This window comes from Euleptes europaea, chromosome 17 (genome assembly GCF_029931775.1).
Source record: "Euleptes europaea isolate rEulEur1 chromosome 17, rEulEur1.hap1, whole genome shotgun sequence".
Taxonomy (NCBI): Eukaryota; Metazoa; Chordata; class Lepidosauria; order Squamata; family Sphaerodactylidae; genus Euleptes; species Euleptes europaea.
The window spans coordinates 20,257,566-20,274,607 of NC_079328.1; the positions used below are offsets into that span (position 1 = coordinate 20,257,566).

Below are 17,042 nucleotides of genomic sequence, written 5' to 3' on the forward strand. Positions count from 1 at the left end.
CTATTTTTAGGTTCGGATGGAACCGAATCGACAGCCCTACTCTGGAGTCCATTGCATCTATCTGATCAGGGTGTTATCCTGTCTCTGAAGAGAAAAGGTGCTCACAGTAATTTCAGTTCCATTCTTGCACTGTGTAAATTATTTGGTACATGAAAGATATTGACTCACTTGGTTTGTTAGGCCCAGAATATACCATACTGTGTCCCCTAAGTCTGCTGCAGGGATATGGTGCCATTTTAGAGCCTGTTTTTAAAATTTTTAGAATAACCTGGGGAGGCCCTGATAGGGACTGTGGCGCAGGGCAGGTGGATCAGGGACTCCTGTCTTTTCCCTGTGCCATTTCCAACAACCAGAATGGTATTTCAGGGTTTCAAAATGGCACAAGGAGGGGAGACACGAGCCCTTCATTGCCCCCAAGCCATGGTCCCAGGAGGACTGACCCCCTCCAGTAATTTTAAAAGAAAATACAAAGGCTCTAAAATGGCGCTGCATCCTTGTGGTGGACTCAGGGACAGGGTATCATCTAGTTTGGCCATTACTGTGTGGTAAAAACCAAACTCAAGAATACTCTATGCTGTACTAATGTCTAAACAAAGCTAGCAGCATACAAAATAGTGCAAAAATCTATTCAAAAACCCAAATACAAATGCCGCTGTAACACTGACACACAATAAATATACTAAATACAAATGCCACTATAACACTAACAAACAATAAATATACTATTACAGCTATTGTTGAACAAGTTATATTCCTTCATTTATCCAGTAAGGCAAAAAAAAAATACTGTGTGGTATCATAAGGATCAGATCACCATTTATTAACTGTATATACTGTACATGTATTGGGTTTTGTAGTTCCCCATGTGCTCTCCACAGTGCATACACATTTACATGTGATACAGGCATAAGCACATATACTCAAATCCCACACTCCTTACAAGGGTGAAATAACGGGTTATGCACTATGTATCACACGTTGTATCAAATATGTGGGATGAGGGAATACACTGCTCATTCCCAGGGTACAACAGTTGTTGTCCTTTTAATCTCATCTGCTCATCTTTGTAGGGGGGTTTTCCCCTTGAAAACTATGGATCATTAACATTGCCTTATTTTGGTATGCCTAATGGCTCTGAAATTTTTTGCAGGCCAACGAGACAATCCAAGATGGGTGTGACAGCCATTCTTGTAAAATCAGTGAGAAAGGAGAGTTCATATGGGAAAAGAGAATCACTGGTTGTCCACCGTTTGACACCAATAAATGCTTGGCTGCAGGAGTAAGTTGTGAACCAACTGGATACTGAGCATATTTCAAAGGACTGTGGTTATTGTTTATACAGTGGTGCTTTACAGAGTATCATCATCATCATCATCATAATGACACATTCCTGCCCAAGGAGCTTGCAATTTAAATTCAGACATTGGGAAAGGCAGAAAAGGTAGGGAAGAACAGCTGGAGTTCCTTCCGAAAGATATTAGCTTGGATCTAGTAATGTACAAGCGAGAAGATGAAGGGACTTAGCACAATGCTGCTTGTACGAGATCTTATGCAACACCCAGCTCTTTCCTCCTTTTAAATTATAGTGCACAGAAATTGATTGTGCAAGATCTTGTGCAAGCGGAATTGCAAGTGGGCATACAATAAGTTTGACTTTGCACAATAAGCAGACTATGATCTTTTTCTTGTCTTTCCGCTTGGCAAGAACTCTAGCATACAAAGAAATGTTGTGCTGGATCCAGCCCATTGCTCTTTATTAGTTTTCTGGCCGACGTCATTATTCCAGAGTTCTTGCTGAATCCTAAAGGTGAGAACAAAATTCCCTACCTACCTTGGGATTTTGGAGAGCTATCTGAAAGCTAAGTAGCTTTTGTCTGCTATGGAATGCTCTATACTGGCAAGCATGTCTCTTCCCAATGTCCTTGACAATGACTTTCTATTACTAGATGTTGGAACAGCCTACGCCTACCACAATTAGGGCCACTAGGTTCAAGATATGTCCACATCACCAGCCTCTTCCTAATGAACATAGCCTGTTTTCTTCCACAAGGCTGCCAAATGGCTCCATGTTTGTTAAACATTAGGATCTTTAGAGAGCCAGGGTGGTGTAGTGGTTAAGACTCTAATCTGGAGAACCTGGTATGATTCCCCACTCCTCCATATGAGCGGCGGACTCTAATCTGGTGAACCAGGTTGGTTTCCCCACTCCTACACATGAAGCTCAGCCCCACCTACCTCACAAGGTGTCGGTTGTGGGAAGAGGAAGGGAAGGAGATTGTAAGCTGGTTTGATTCTCCTTAAAAGGTAGAGAAAGTCGGCATATAAAAACCAACTCTCCTTCTTCTTCTACATGAGAGCCTGGGCATGGGTGGCTTTCAGGAGAGTTTCCTCCTGCACAGCATTTTTCCTAATTAAAGTCAGCATCTACTTTCAGGAGCATCCCAATTGTGGGGTTGCACAGGGATCCCAAAGAAGAAAGGGAGGTTGCTTTACTGCAACTGGTATTCATTCTGCACTCACACAGCCTGCTCTCCTTCCCTTCATCAGAGATCCATCTCATTGATAACTGATAACCCTTTGGCTAGTTGGAAGTAAGTAAGTGGGAAAGCGCTTGCCCCAGCATTCCAAGTGGGTACAGAGGGGGCTCAGTGGGAGGAGCCTCAATGTCTGTTCCTTGGCAAAAGAGCTCTGGAAGGTTCCAAAGTTGTCCTGCGCAGAGTTCCAAGCGTGTGACCTCTCAGGTGGCCACTCAAAGCACAGGTAAGCCACCTGCTTTTGTATGAGTGGCTCTTTTCCTTAAGAGAGACAGATTGCAAGGAGATTGAAAGCTGTTTCACACATTTCGCTGAGAGACAGAGTGGTCACCAGCCTTAATGTATGAATTATAGGATCAACTGTCTGTGCAAGTTGATAGCTCATGTTTCCTAGAGCAGAACTAAGCATTGCAAAAGACACAGGGCTGCTACCAAAAATGGCAAGGTCTCCCGCTTACTCTCTCTATTATCCTGTGTCTTGATAGCATTGCATTGAGAATTTCATTGCTCCACCAGTGGAAGCCAATTATGTGGAGCAGGGGCAGGGAAATGTAGAGTGCATGAAGGTGTGCCAGGTGTTTTAGAAGTGCAGAAGGAACTTGACATGGAGCTGCCCTTTTTGGCAGCAGCTCCATGTCCCTTGTAATAAGTTCTGCCATCTATCCAAATAGAACTGATTTCAGAATGCACAGTGAGAGAAGGAAAGTGCAGAATGAGAGAGAGCTCTATTAAATATATTTTCTAAAATACAAAGATTTTTTGAAATGAGATGTGTTTTCTTTGCAGGGTAAAATTGCCAAGGTTGACAACACCTGCTGTGAGACATGTAAGTCTTCTTTCTGAGAACAGACAAGATTGCACCACATTTCTGAATATAGAGCTGTGGATGCCAATAATATAAAGAAAATGAGACAGCCAACTTTGTTAATTAGGATAAGAGCACACTTTAATGCAGGTTATTCATTTAGACCACGTATTTGGTGAATTATTCCTCTTAAGTTGTTCACAGTTGAAACATGAACCAGATGTTTATGCAAATCTGAAATGACAATGGATATACACATGACCTTCAATGGATCTAACAAAAGACAGACATCCCAGTTCTTGGCTAGACCTCCAGGCATAAGAGCAGTGGAGAATGTGCAGATTTAATGGCCATTTCAATTACTTCTTGGTTATGAGAGTGATCTTCCCTCTGAAATGTATGTAGATAAACAGTCAAAAGAGAAGCTCAGCTCTTCTAACTTTCTGTTTGATAGTAATAGGACTTAAACAAGTTTATCTTTGGCTCATTCACATCATGTCTGTTGTTTGGGGAGCCAGCGTGGTGTAGTGGTTAAGAGCGGTGGTTTGGAGCGGTGGACTCTGATCTGGAGAACCAGGTTTGATTTCCCACTCCTCCACATGAGGGGTGGACGCTAATCTGATGAACCGGGTTGGTTTGCCCACTCCTACACATGAAGCCAGCTGGGTGACCTTTGGCTAGTCACTGCTCTCTTAGAGCTCTTTCAGCCCCACCTAATTCAGTGTGTCAGTTGTGTGGAGGGGAAGGTGATTGGAAGCTGGTTTGATTCTTCCTTAAATGGGAGAGAAAGTCAGCATATAAAAACCAACTCTTCTTCTTCTTAAGCTTTTTATTTATTTATTTACTTACTTACTTATTAGATGTGTATCCTGCTATGCTTTCAAGGAGCATAGAGCAGTGTACATCATTCCCCTCCCCCCATTTTATCCTTACGACATCTCTGTGAGGTAGTTTAAGGTGAGAGACAGTGATAGGCTCAAGATCACCCATTGAGCATCATGGCAGTGATGATTTGAACCTGGGTCCCCCAATATCCAGCCAGTACACAACATTGTTTGTAGGGGCATACTAGTGTGTGTGTGTGTGTGTGTGTAAGAGTTTCTAGTGTGCTATGGGAAATAAATAAATCGATTAAAGGTTTCTGTCGGCCCAATGTACACCCACAGGGGAGACTGCCTGCCACATCTCTGAATGATTTACTGCTCTGGTCTCATTTTCTTCCTTTCGGCTTCTGTTGTGGAAGGGCAGTTCTGCTGTCCCACCTTGCATGTTTCCAGTAGGGAGGCATGCACAGAACAGAGATTCATATCGAAACACGGAGGACAGACAGTTCATAAGGGAGTAATCCTTACTTGGGGGTCTCCTAAAAATAAACTTGGGAGGGGTGCAAGAATGAATGCCTCCAATTCGAATCCACAAAAATGGTGTGCATCAGCTATGAGAAGCCTGAAAACACTTTTATATTTCTTTAAGCGCTGTGTTGTTTTTTCCTTATTCCCCCACCAGATCATTTCCCTATTAATTGTTCACCCTGACCCTAAATAAGGCTTAGGTTGCCAAATTATATGGTGGATAATTATAGGCAGAATTTGCTTAGTTCTGAAAGCTATCCTTCCTTTGGAAGGTCAAAATGTCAGCACCTCTCCCGCCCTCCATGCTGTCTCTCTCCTCTTTCTTTTTGTTCTGTTTGTGTGCCAATAAATAAAAGATGGGGCACCCAGCCGCCGGTCCCTGTGTAGCCACAGTAATTGCTGTAACAAAACCCCAGTTTGGGGAAGTTAACTCCAAGCTCACTCCCTGCCTTTGCTTATCCATATATCAGCAAGTTCCGGTTTTAAGAAATAAAAGTCAGCGGAGCTCTTGATATAATAGACGATCAACTGAAGAGTGTTCGCCAGGTAATTTAATTAAGAGGCCTTTTATCTGCCTACCAGGATTAAAGCACACGGACGGTTACTGAAAATTGTCAATTAACCTTTACATAAAACAGATGGCAACATAATGTTTAAAAGGCTCAGAGAGACTTTTAATTAACTGAGGAAAATACTGCAGAAAATAAATAGCAAAATGCGGGCATTCTTTTGCCGATAGAGCACTTTTGCTGGGATGGTACAGGTTAAGTATCCCTTATCCAGACTGCTTGGGACCAGCAGTGGTCTGTATTTCGGATCTTTCCGTACATTGGAATATTTTGGAATTTTTGCATGTGAGATATCTTGGGGATGGGACCCAAATTCACTTATGTTTTATATACACTTTATGCACATAGCCTGAATGTAATTTTAAACAATATTTTAAATAATTGTGTGTACAGTGAACCATCAAAAAGCAAAGGTGTAACTATCTCACCAGAATACCAGTATCAGCTGTTAAACAAGAGCAACAACAAACAACAAACTAACTAACAACAGGCTTTCAGTCTCCACCTACAATGCAGTGTACACCATATTTTATTTTTTTTAGGTGAGAGGAAACATTGAGAGCAGGCAGCACAGATCTGCCTGCATGCCGGCTTGAAGGGTCCAGTTTTCGGATCAGTCCGGATATAGGATATCCGGGAAAAGGATACTCTACCTGTACTTGAATATTTCTGAAATTTTTACATTTGACCGACGACATTAAGTTTCTGGCTCAACAGATTCAAGGGTAGATTTTGTTTTCTTCTGATCCAGGGTTGAGGCAATTAGCATGAATATTAGGGTGACTAGGTTTGGGGCCGAATTCAAGCCACTTTGCTCTTCTGGTGTTTTCTTTTGTGACCATTGAAGAACACCTTCGGTTTTCAGTCACTTTGCAGGGCTCATGAACACATTTGCACAGTTTCAGCAGTATTTGTGCCATTTTCAGTGGGCTTGCCCTCAGTGCCGCTTAAAACCACATGGGTCAACACAGCCAATAGGACTGACAGCTGTGTGGGGAAATGAGGCTGAGGGAAGTAAGAGAAGAGAAGGAGGAAAGGGTGCTAAGAGGAAGAAACAGCCAAGAAGACTGAAGAACACCAATGGCTTGGATCTCGCCTAGATTTCTGCAGGCACAAGGGGGGAGGCAGCTTTCATTGATTCCTCTCATGGCAGCCCAAAACACCCACTGAAATGCTGTTCCTGGGGGAGGGGAGACTCTCAGAATAGCTTGGGGGAGAATTAGAGGTCTCCGATGGGAAGAGGGCATCAGTGAAGATTGCCCCTCCCCATGCCTATGGAAATCTAGGCAGGATCCAATCCACTGTAAATGTTCAGCTAGATCATTATTACTATTTCATGATGGTTTGCTGATCTGCACCAGTAGCAAAGTGAATATCAAGGGGCAGTCTTAGTCATTCATGATGAAAACAGTTGTGATATTTTGTGTGTTAACCTGGTCGTTCCAGTTGTATGCATGCATAAGGGCATCTGGAATGTATGGGGAAAATCCGGCAAGGATGTTTTTCAGCAGAGGCCACTTGAAGACTCCCAGAAAAATTCAAATGAGAATTTCAGAAGCCCTCCTGCTTATAAGTTTACTTGAGGACATTGCTGCGGGGCAGGAGTTCATCCTGTTGTCCGCCACTAATTACACTAGCCGTTAAGAATCAGACTTGGTCACATTAAGAGCCTAACTGTACATTAGGGTTTTCTTTGGTGACATCCAAGGTCAGTTAAGCTGGCATTCATCAGTTGTTCTGTGCTTCCCAGGTGCATGTAGGTCTGATTTGGATTGGGGCTGTGGAATGTATGAAGAAGGGGCATCGTTTTCCCAACACCGTGCCATTTTGCTGACTACAAATCCCGGGGGGGGGGGCATTCAATTTGATCCACCGTATTAGGGTGACATGTTGCTCGAAAGTACCCATGCAGCTCCCAACAGGGCAAATAGCAGGTTGCGAAAAGAGCATGAGTGGGCAAGGTCTAAAACCTGATCTGAATCAGACCCGCACACACCTGTGAAGCATGGGACACACCCCTTGAGCCGACCATGTGGCATTTCCAGGGAAAACATAATGTGTACTTAGGCCTTAAGGTATGCTGTGAAGTTGGAACTGGCAGGTTGTAATATTGAGGCAGAAAAAAAGAAGAAAGGGGAGAAACCTTGTTGTGGTTTTGTGTTATATTAGCAACATTTTTGTTTTTGCTCATTGTATGTATAGTGCAATACATGTCTCGCAGTTTCTTTGAACCTTTGTTACTACTATTTTGTAACATTTTGTAGTAGCTACAAGTTGTTAGATAAACGCTTTGCAATATTGAGACAGACAGACCTGATTATTTTTCTCAAGCGTGGGTTGAAATTTGTCTTGGAGTCTTTTTGTTTTGTTTTAATTCTGCAAGCGACAGATTACTGCCGTCCCTTAATGACTCTCTTACTTTTTCTTTCAGTCTGATTATATTTTTCTTTGAAAATGATTATGTGGAACTGGCTTGTGCGCCCTTCCATTGTATCTTATGCGTTGAAAACGAGCAAGCCAGCCGCGGGCAATTGGATCAAACCTCTCTCAGCCAGGTGCAAAGAATAGACAAGCACTGTGCTGACAGTTATTTTGCGGTGGGGTTTGTGTCGACTATTGTGGCTTTCTGTGTCTCCATTCTTCTCGGACACGTTTTGTCAAATGGAGCGATGAAATCCTTCGAAGCAGAGCTGGCTTTTGCCGCCCAGCAGCCAGAAACACTTTCCAAATCAGGAAGCTTTGTTGTTCTTTTTTGTTTGTTTTTATCCAGGAGGAAACATGAAGCCCTAGCAAGGCAGGGAGCCGTAATCTTATAGAAAGTTGCTACTTTAGGGCTGTTAGACAAATGTATAAATACGAGGGTATGAACTCTGAGTTTTGGTGCATTGATATGCTCTGTGCGGAAAAACATAGTAAATAGAATGAAAATAAAAATCCACTGGAGAAGGCCTAGACTTCGGGACCATAATTCACTTGGAACCTTTCCTCCAAAATGTCCTCATTGATTATACCAGAGATCACTGTTGAATCCTGAGTGTAGAATTGCAGGCCCTATGCTTTATAAAAATAGGAGCCCCGTGGTGCAGATTGTTAAGCTGCAGTACTGCAGTCAGAAGCTCTGCTCACGACCTGAGTTCGATCTCGACGGAAGTCGGTTTCAGGTAGCCGGCTCAAGGTTGACTCAGCCTTCCATCCTTCCGAAGTCAGTAAAATGAGTACCCAGCTTGCTGGGGATAAGGTGTAGATGACTGGGGAAGGCAATGGCAAACCGATTTTGAGGATCCACGAATGCACACACATTGTTCCCTTGGTAATCGAGAATCTCTACCAGCCAGTAATGCCATTGGCATGGATTGGAAGCGCAGTGATGTAAAAGATGCTCTGATATTAGCATTTGCGATGTTAACTAGATAGAGGGATCTAGAGTGGTCGTTTTTAATTAGTTTATACCATGGCGCTGTTGCAATATGCAAAATTAAATATATAGGGTGGGGGCTAGTTCAAGGTATTTTGTTGTCCCAAGAGAAGTATACCCATTAGCATCTGAGCCTGCACCGCAATCAGTCCGGTTCAAGAGAAGACCCTGCGGTTCAGACAGGGTCAGTGGTGGCATGGGTCCAGGAAAAGATGCCAGTCCCCTCCAGTGCCCTGATGGCTGGAAGAGAACTGAGCCTCTGCATGGCACCAGCGCCCTCCTCTGTCCCATCAAGCAGTCACTGGGGTGTCTTGGCTGGAGAACCGGCCCTGGTGTGTGTCTTTTTTCCAGATGTTCTCACGGAACTTTTCTTCCTGCCTTTTTAGGTGTGGAACCGGAATGCAAGCAAATCACTGGTAGGCTGGAATATGTCAAAGTGGGCAACTGTATGACTGTAAGCCAGCTGAATATCCATTACTGTGAGGTAAATTACCCTTATTTTATGAACAGCAAATAAAAATGGAGGGCGTTTCTGGAGACAACGTGTGGCACATTTTGGTACACACTGGCAACAACTCCCAAAGAACAGGCCCATTTCAGCCTGCATGCAGTAAGTCCTGTTTCCTTTATGGAATAGGAACTCCTGGCATGGCATAGTGGACTCTAATCTGGAAAACCGGGTTTGATTCCCCCACTCCTCCATATGAGCAGTGGACTCTAATCTGGTGAACCAGGATTGTTTCCCCACACCTCCACATGAAGCCTGCTGAGCGACTGCTTGGGCCAGTCCCAGTTCTCTCAGAACTCCCTCAGTCCCACCTACCTTACAAGGTGCCTGTTTTGGGGAGAGGGAAGGTGATTGTAAGCCACTTTGAGACTCCTTAAAGGAGCCCTGTGGCACAGTGAGCCCCGTGGCGCAGAGTGGTAAGCTGGAGTACTGCAGTCCAAGCTCTGCTCATGACCTGAGTTCGATCCCAACGAAAGTTGGTTTCAGGTAGCCGGCTCAAGGTTGACTGAGCCTTCCATCCTTACGAGGTTGGTAAAATGAGTACCCAGCTTGCTGGGGGTAAAGGGAAGATGGCTGGGGAAGGCACTGGCAAACCACCCCGTAAACAAAGTCTGCCTAGTAAATGTCGGGACGTGACATCACCCCATGGGTCAGGAATGACCAGGTGCTTGCACAGGGGACCTTTACTTTTTAAAGGTAGAGAAAAGCAGTGTGCAAAAACCCACTCTTCTTCCTTTTTCTCTTACTCCACTCATCCTTCCTTCACTATATTGTAACAGACTTCTTAAATTCAATAAAAGCACACTATACATTATGTGCAGCATAGCATAGTGACGGAGGCATTCAAGCACAGTCTGGAAAGCTTATTCACGCAATTAGCCCCCGAATTAATTGGCCGTCAAGGAGCCTTAGAATCGCAGCGCTATCTCTGTTTCAACAAGCAAAGCTTTTCCAGGAAAATATCGACACAACTGTGAAAACTAGATTCTGAGGCTTAGCTGCTTGGACTTGCTCTGCACCTTTTGTTTTTACCTGAGAATCATATATATATATATATATGTGTGTGTGTGTGTGTGTGTGTGTGTGTGTGTATGTATATGTATATATGTATATGTATGTATATATGTATATATTTCTTTAATTTTGTGTTTTTTAATTTTCAAGTACCTACTCAAGTGTATAAATATTTAATAGGAAAATGATCAGATTCGGTGGTATGTGTTTTTTTTTCCCTGTGAGCTTGTTTTTAATCTTTTAAAGTTGTTTTTAATCTTAAAATTTGTATTGGTTTTCACGTTTTATTTTTATCTTGCATTTTTAAAGATCTTGTTATTGGATACATGGCTTTGTGCCCTTGCAACCTGTTGTGGTGGTGTTAGCCCCCTTGAGACTATAGAGAAATGGTGGCATAATTTCCCACCCCCCACCCCAATAAATCTGTCTGTTGCCCGTATCCAGCAAAGGGGTTGTTATTCGCATAAGCAGACTCGCAGCCTATGCATTGATTGGGCATGCAGATGTGGACCCACACTGAGCAGTGCTCACGCAATGGGTCACTGGGAATATCCCAGCTCCCACCACTGAGCACCATGGAATGGGTCTGGGCCACTCTGTCACCACCTCCTGATTCCCTCTGGCAGTGGTATCAAATTCCCCTCTACCTTCAGTGGTGCTCAGTGGTAGAAGCTGAAGGGTTGCCAGGTACCTCTTTTCTACCAGTGGGAGGTTTTTGGGGTGGAGCCTGAGGAGGGCAGGGTTTGGGGAGGGGAGGGATGTCAATGCCATAGAGTCCAATTGCCAAAGTGGCCATTTTCTCCAGGGGAACTGATCTCTATCGGCTGGAGATAAGTTGTAATAGCAGGAGATCTCCAGCTACTACCTGGAGGATGGCAACACTAGGAAGCTGCAATACTCCCTATGACTAAGGTTACCAGGCCTCTGCCCTCAACACCTGGGAGCTTTTGTGGTGGAGCATTTGGAAGGGAAGTATTGATCAACATTGTTACCCAGAAAGGATGTCAACATTGTTACCTGGAAAGTATGTCAAGGATGTCTAGGAACTTCCTAGACGAGAGTATCATGATGTCATTTGCCATCACCGGCCCCATTTTTCCCTTGCCACTCTAATGAGCAGGAGGCTCCCACCACAAGTGGGTAGGTTGGCAACCCTCCCTCAGACCCACCACACAAATTGCTACTGCCCACCTCATGAACCAGAGTTTGCATCTCTATCAGAATGTTAAACCAAGGTTCGAAGTTGGTTTGCAAAACCTGGTTAAGTGGAAAATTATGGTTATGAGTGGTACATATTTAATGCTAAATCTTGGTTAATGCAAACAAAAGACGGAGTGGAGAATATACATGAGGGGGTGGTGTGAAGGGCACAAGTGTGCATGCTGAATCCAGCTCCACAAATGCAGAGAGATAATTTTGTATCAGAACCTGACATTTTATCTCCTACCTGAGATTGTGTGAGCAGATCTCACGCAGAATCTGGATTTTCAGAATGTTCTTCTGTGTCAAAGAAGCCCAATAGTTCTTCTTTCACTTGCAGGGCAAATGTGTCAGCAAAGCCGTTTATGACATTACAGCGCATAGCATTGAGGACCAGTGCTCTTGTTGTTCTGCTACTGCAATGGATTCGATGCAAGTACCCCTCCACTGTCCCAACGGCTCCATCGTACAGCACGAAGTTTTTAATGCCAGACACTGCGAATGTCTCTCTCGGAAATGCAAGCCGTAAATACTGTTGGGAAGCTGATGAGCGTGCAAGCTGTTTGTTCCCGACCTCGAAACTTACAGTCAGAGTCTAGTTTTTGCATTTTGATTCTGTTCTCCTAACCAAAGCATTCATTGTAACACACCAAGCAATAAACCCCAAACTCAGCTGCATAGTTTGGACATCTTACTTTCCAACAATATCACTGTTGCAATATTCTCTGCTTTCAAAAATGTGTTTGTTTACCTGAAATATTTGTGGTCTGCCCATGCTTGAAGGGACTCACAACATCATCTATCAAGAAGATGCGACTGCCGGCACCAGAACCCATAGAGCAACCCAAGTGCCAGCACTTTTCCTGCTTGGCAGTCTGGCTCCCTTGTCGATGCTGATGGAACCGTCTAAGTAAAAGTCCAGACTGTGAGCCAGGAGAGTGGGACAGGGCCAAGAAATAGGACTCTGTGTTGGATATAAATGTCTATGACCGTTAGACAGGTTCAGATTACTTTTGTTGGCCTGTTGTTTCTTTTGGATGGGGAAACATGGATACTTACAATCACCTAGACGTAAGTCCAGAAGCACAACACCTTTATTCTGTGAATCACCTGGTTTGTTTCTATCTAATACTCTAAACAATTAATACCAGTCAGGTAGTCAGTCAGGAAATGAACATGAATGATTGACTCGGTATAACAACCGCTTAATTCACTCTGACTTTTGATTTCTTAAGAATTAAGGGACAGACTCCTGGTCAAAATATGTTAAAATTGGGGGGGAAAGCTCCTGGATAACTGTATGCATTTCCAACGTCACAGTCTGTAAGGTACCAAGGACCTCAATTATTGCAGCAAATTTCATGAAGTGGAGTTTGCCAGAGGAGGGTATTTCCAGCCTCCTTACTGCTGCGTTTCTGAGCCACCCGATGGATGGACAGAAGCTGGTACTGCTGTTCCCAGCTCAGCAGGTCAGGCATTGCAGAAGCCAATAGGATTTTACTTGGTTGTATAAAGTTCCTAATTGTGATCTGGACTCTTAGTTTGAGCACAATCGTAGTTCAGATACAAGCTGGGCTGTTCTGAAGCCGCCAGGCTTCTTACTCCATGCATTTGGTAGCCAGGTCAAGTGCCTGACTGGTTGGGACCTACTTGACTCCAGACCATGCGCCTTGACACAGGACAAGCAAAGAATAAGTGAATTTCCTGAAGAGCAAAGGGAACCACTTTCCAATGATGTGACATTGACAGCCTACATAAAAGGAAGGGCAGAAGGGATAATGAAGATCAGATGGCCCACAACTGACAGGACTTCCTGAGGTGATTCTCTTGAGATTTGCGGGGTCTGTCTTAGATTGTTCAAACAAAACCAAGATAATTATAATGATTCACAATCCCAGTACACTTCATCATATAAGCCTTCATTAAATCCCCCTCATCAAGGCACATTTATCACAAATGAGTGTGGGTTTTGTCCACCAGAGGGTGTGTTTTTCCTCATAGACACTGAGCAATAGCTGAGTTGGTAATCTCGGTAATTTTGAAATCAACTCTCCAGTTAATTGAAGTAACTTCATTTTAATAGTTGACTTCTTTTGTTTCTTTTCATGCTTTGTTCTGGTTTTCATCAATCTGTCAAAAGAAATATTCTAGGCTTGGTACTTTTCCATATATGTTATATAACAACATATTATTGTTGAGAAGCCTTCAGGCCTTATTGATAGTGAACCCTTTGCCAATGACCTCAAGACAGGACCATCACCCCAGGGGCTCTCATATTCTCTCCCACACTGGGAATTTTCAACAGAGAATTAGTGACAATACTCCAACCCAGGAACAGCAGCATACACCTTCTGGATGAAAACTCTAAATTAACCCACCAGCCACGCAGGGTTATCTGACTGCCTAGAATCTTCCACTGGAGAAGGCCAAAGATGACATCCAAGCCCATTCAACGTTGCTTCAATGCTGAGCAGCACTTTTTTAGATGCCTACCAACATCATTTGAAAGGTAATGTGTTGCCTGATTACAGGCCATGTTTGGGGATATAGGGACCATCTTGGGTAAACCAATTTCCTGTTCTCTCCGGGAGCTAACTGAGTCCTGTAGTTCTCTGCTCCAAACAATCATGAGATCATCCCAATTTCTTTCAATCATTCTTTGAAAATTTTTGTGGCATCTTTTTCACTTCCATGTGAAGAAAATACACATCTGACCCTTATAGAGCAATGGATAGAAGCCTACATACACCCCCTCTATCCCTTAATGGCCCCCAAATCATCTGTGTGTGTGTGTGTGTGTGTGTGTGTGTGTGTGTGTGTGTGTGTGTGTGTGTGAAGTGCCATGAAATCACTTCCAACTCATGGTAACCCTATGAATCAATGTCCTCCAAAACATCCTATCCTTAACAGCCTTGCTCAGATCTTGCAAGCTGAGGGCTGTGGCTTCCTTTATAGAGTTCAATCCATCTCTTGTTGGGTCTTCCTCTTTTCCTGCTGCGTTCAACTTTTCCTAGCATGATTGACTTTTCCAGTGACTCTTCTCATAATGTGTCCAACGTACAATAGCCTCACTTTAATTATTTTAGCTTCTAGGGTCAGTTCAGGCTTGATTTGATCTATAACCCACTGATTTGTTTTTTTTTTTTTGGGCAGTCCATGGTATCTGTAACACTCTCCTCCAAAATCATATAGCAGATTATAAACCCTATGGAAACCTAAGACTCAGACTGGAAGCAAGCAACAATTTTAAAATGAGTTTACAGCCATATGGCAGAGCAACTATTGCCTGTGGTGGACACAGTAATTTCTTTTCTCATAATATTATCTAGTCAAAATAGATTTTGCACATTTTTTAAGTATTACAAACACGTGAACTGTTTGAACAAAAGTGATAGTGGGATGGATAATTGAGAGACAACAGTTGCCGCAACACCTTCAATGCTCTTAAAACTGTTCTCTCCCCCCCCCTTTGCGTTGTGCTATCATTACAACCATTCTTTCCCTATGCAAGATGGAAGCCTTCTATTAACAACATCATACACACTGAAATCAGTGCAGGTAGAGGAAAGCGGGCCTGCGTGTGCTGGGCTGTCTTCCACCTATGAGATATTGTTGGTTGAAGAACATGGAACATTTAAAAAAAATTGTAACAAGCAACCTGATGAAGAATTCTGGTGAACTTGAAAGCTTGCACATTGTTCTGTGTCATCTGGCTGATCCTAATAAAAGGCATCATGCAGATTGTGGTCTGTTTTTTTGGATTTTACTTTGGGAAGCCACATGGCTGCTAACTAGGGTTGCCAACCTCCAGGTACTAGCTGGCGATCTCCTGCTATTACAACTGATCTCCGGTCGATAGAGATCAGTTCACCTGGAGAAAATGGCCGCTTTGACAACTGGACTCTATGGCATTGAAGTCCTTCCCCTCCCCAAACCCGCCCCTCTCAGGCTCTGACCCAAAAACCTCCCACCAGTGGCAAAAAGGGACCTGGCAACCCTACTGCTAACAGCTTCTCTCATAAGCATGGAGCCTGAATGCATACAGAGTGACTGGGGATACAGCTTTTCAAATATTCTTGGTCTCAGGCAGGGAGCCTACATCTGACCGTATCTCCATCCATAGCCTCTGTGCCCTCGAGCTGGCAATCGCATGTAGGCAGGGCCAGCAGGGTCTTCCTCAATGCACACTGATTTCTCTGTGTGTGATTTTGTCTTTAGAGCGCTACAGTGAATAGCTTTGATCAGCTGGATCAGCAACAGGTCTTCCCCGTGTCTGATAAAGCTGGATCTCTCCTGAGATCCGGAGATGAGATTAAGGAATTTGATTCCTCCATCTGGCTTGCAACCAGGTTAAAGAACATGCACAGAAGCTACGTGAGCACTCTGCCTTGCTTTGCTACGCACATGCTGAAGGCTCTAAGGGATCCCTGCTGTTTTGCAGACAGAGTGCATTCGAATCGAGTCTCTGGTGGAAAAGAGCGTTCAGCTACTCCTGGGTCAAGTGCCAGGAAATCTTCCCCCTGTTGCATTAGCCACTGTGGAGAGTGTCATGATTCATGATTATGTAACTAACCGAGCAATCCTATACAGAGTTACTCCAGTCTAAGTCCATTGAAATGAATGGGCTTAGACTGGAGTAACTCTCCTTAGGATTGCACTGTAAGTCATATGGGAAGGTTGTTGTTGATAACTGAGGAAGAGGATGAACCTGTCTCCAGCGTAGTGCAGTGATTAAGAGCTGTGGTTTTTGGAGTGGTAGAGTCTGATCTGGAGAACCGGGTTTGATCCCCCACTCCTCCACATGAGCGGCGGAGGCTAATCTGGTGAACTGGATTTGTTTCCCCACTACTACACACGAAGCCAGCTGGGTGGCCTTGGGCAAGTCACATTCTCTCAGCCTCACCTACCTCACAGGGTGTCTGTGGTGGGGAGGGGAAGGGAAGGTGATCGTAAACCGGTTTGATTCTCCCTTAAGTGGCAGAGAAAGTCGGCATATAAAAACCAACTCTTCTTCTTTAAAAGTTTTTGGTTTGTCACTGCTGTGTCCTCTGACAGAGTCTGAACTGTATTCATCCCGGCCTGTACAGTATGGCTGAGCAGCTCGGAGTCATGATGGCTGACCTTCCCTCAGCTTGGTTCAGAGACAGCAGAGCACAAGACTCGCCTTTCTAACCAGTTTCTTTATTACGGTATTCTATTTACAACATTTTAAAGCTGACTTTGCACCCAGTTTAGGAGCCCCAAGGCAGTGAACAATAAAAACATTACAAACAAGATCAAAACCCATCAATATATAAAAACAATTAAAAGCAATTAAAATAAAACACATGAATGGGAAGATGGGTCATTAAGAATCAGTGATGGAACGCCATGCAAAACAGAAAAGTCTTCACCCTTGGGTGGAAGGCAATGACAGAAGGCGACCAACAAATCTCCCTGGGGAGGGAATTCCATCATGTTGGTGCCAAAACTGATAAGGCCCTTTCCTGGGTTGCCACCAGTTGACATGATTAATGTTTGAAATTGCACTGTTTTCAGTAGGAGCACTGCAGCTGGATCATGTGCCTGTTACCCTTCCTTCAAGAATCTCTTTCTCAGTCCATCACCTTCTCTGGGGAGATTGTTGGGTTCCATGGAACCATCTT

At 43.8% G+C, this 17,042-nt stretch overlaps 1 protein-coding gene across 1 annotated transcript in view; it reads left to right on the forward strand.

The window, feature by feature from the left end:
- Positions 1-12,060, forward strand: part of VWF (von Willebrand factor) — a 196,636-nt gene extending 184,576 nt beyond the window's left edge. Inside the window, exons 49-52 of the mRNA XM_056862312.1 lie at positions 1,151-1,279; positions 3,321-3,360; positions 9,062-9,159; positions 11,738-12,060. Coding sequence (XP_056718290.1) covers positions 1,151-1,279; positions 3,321-3,360; positions 9,062-9,159; positions 11,738-11,926 — 456 coding nt within the window. The 3' untranslated portion in view covers positions 11,927-12,060. The remainder of the gene's footprint in view (positions 1-1,150; positions 1,280-3,320; positions 3,361-9,061; positions 9,160-11,737) is intronic.
- Positions 12,061-17,042: the final 4,982 nt, after the last annotated feature.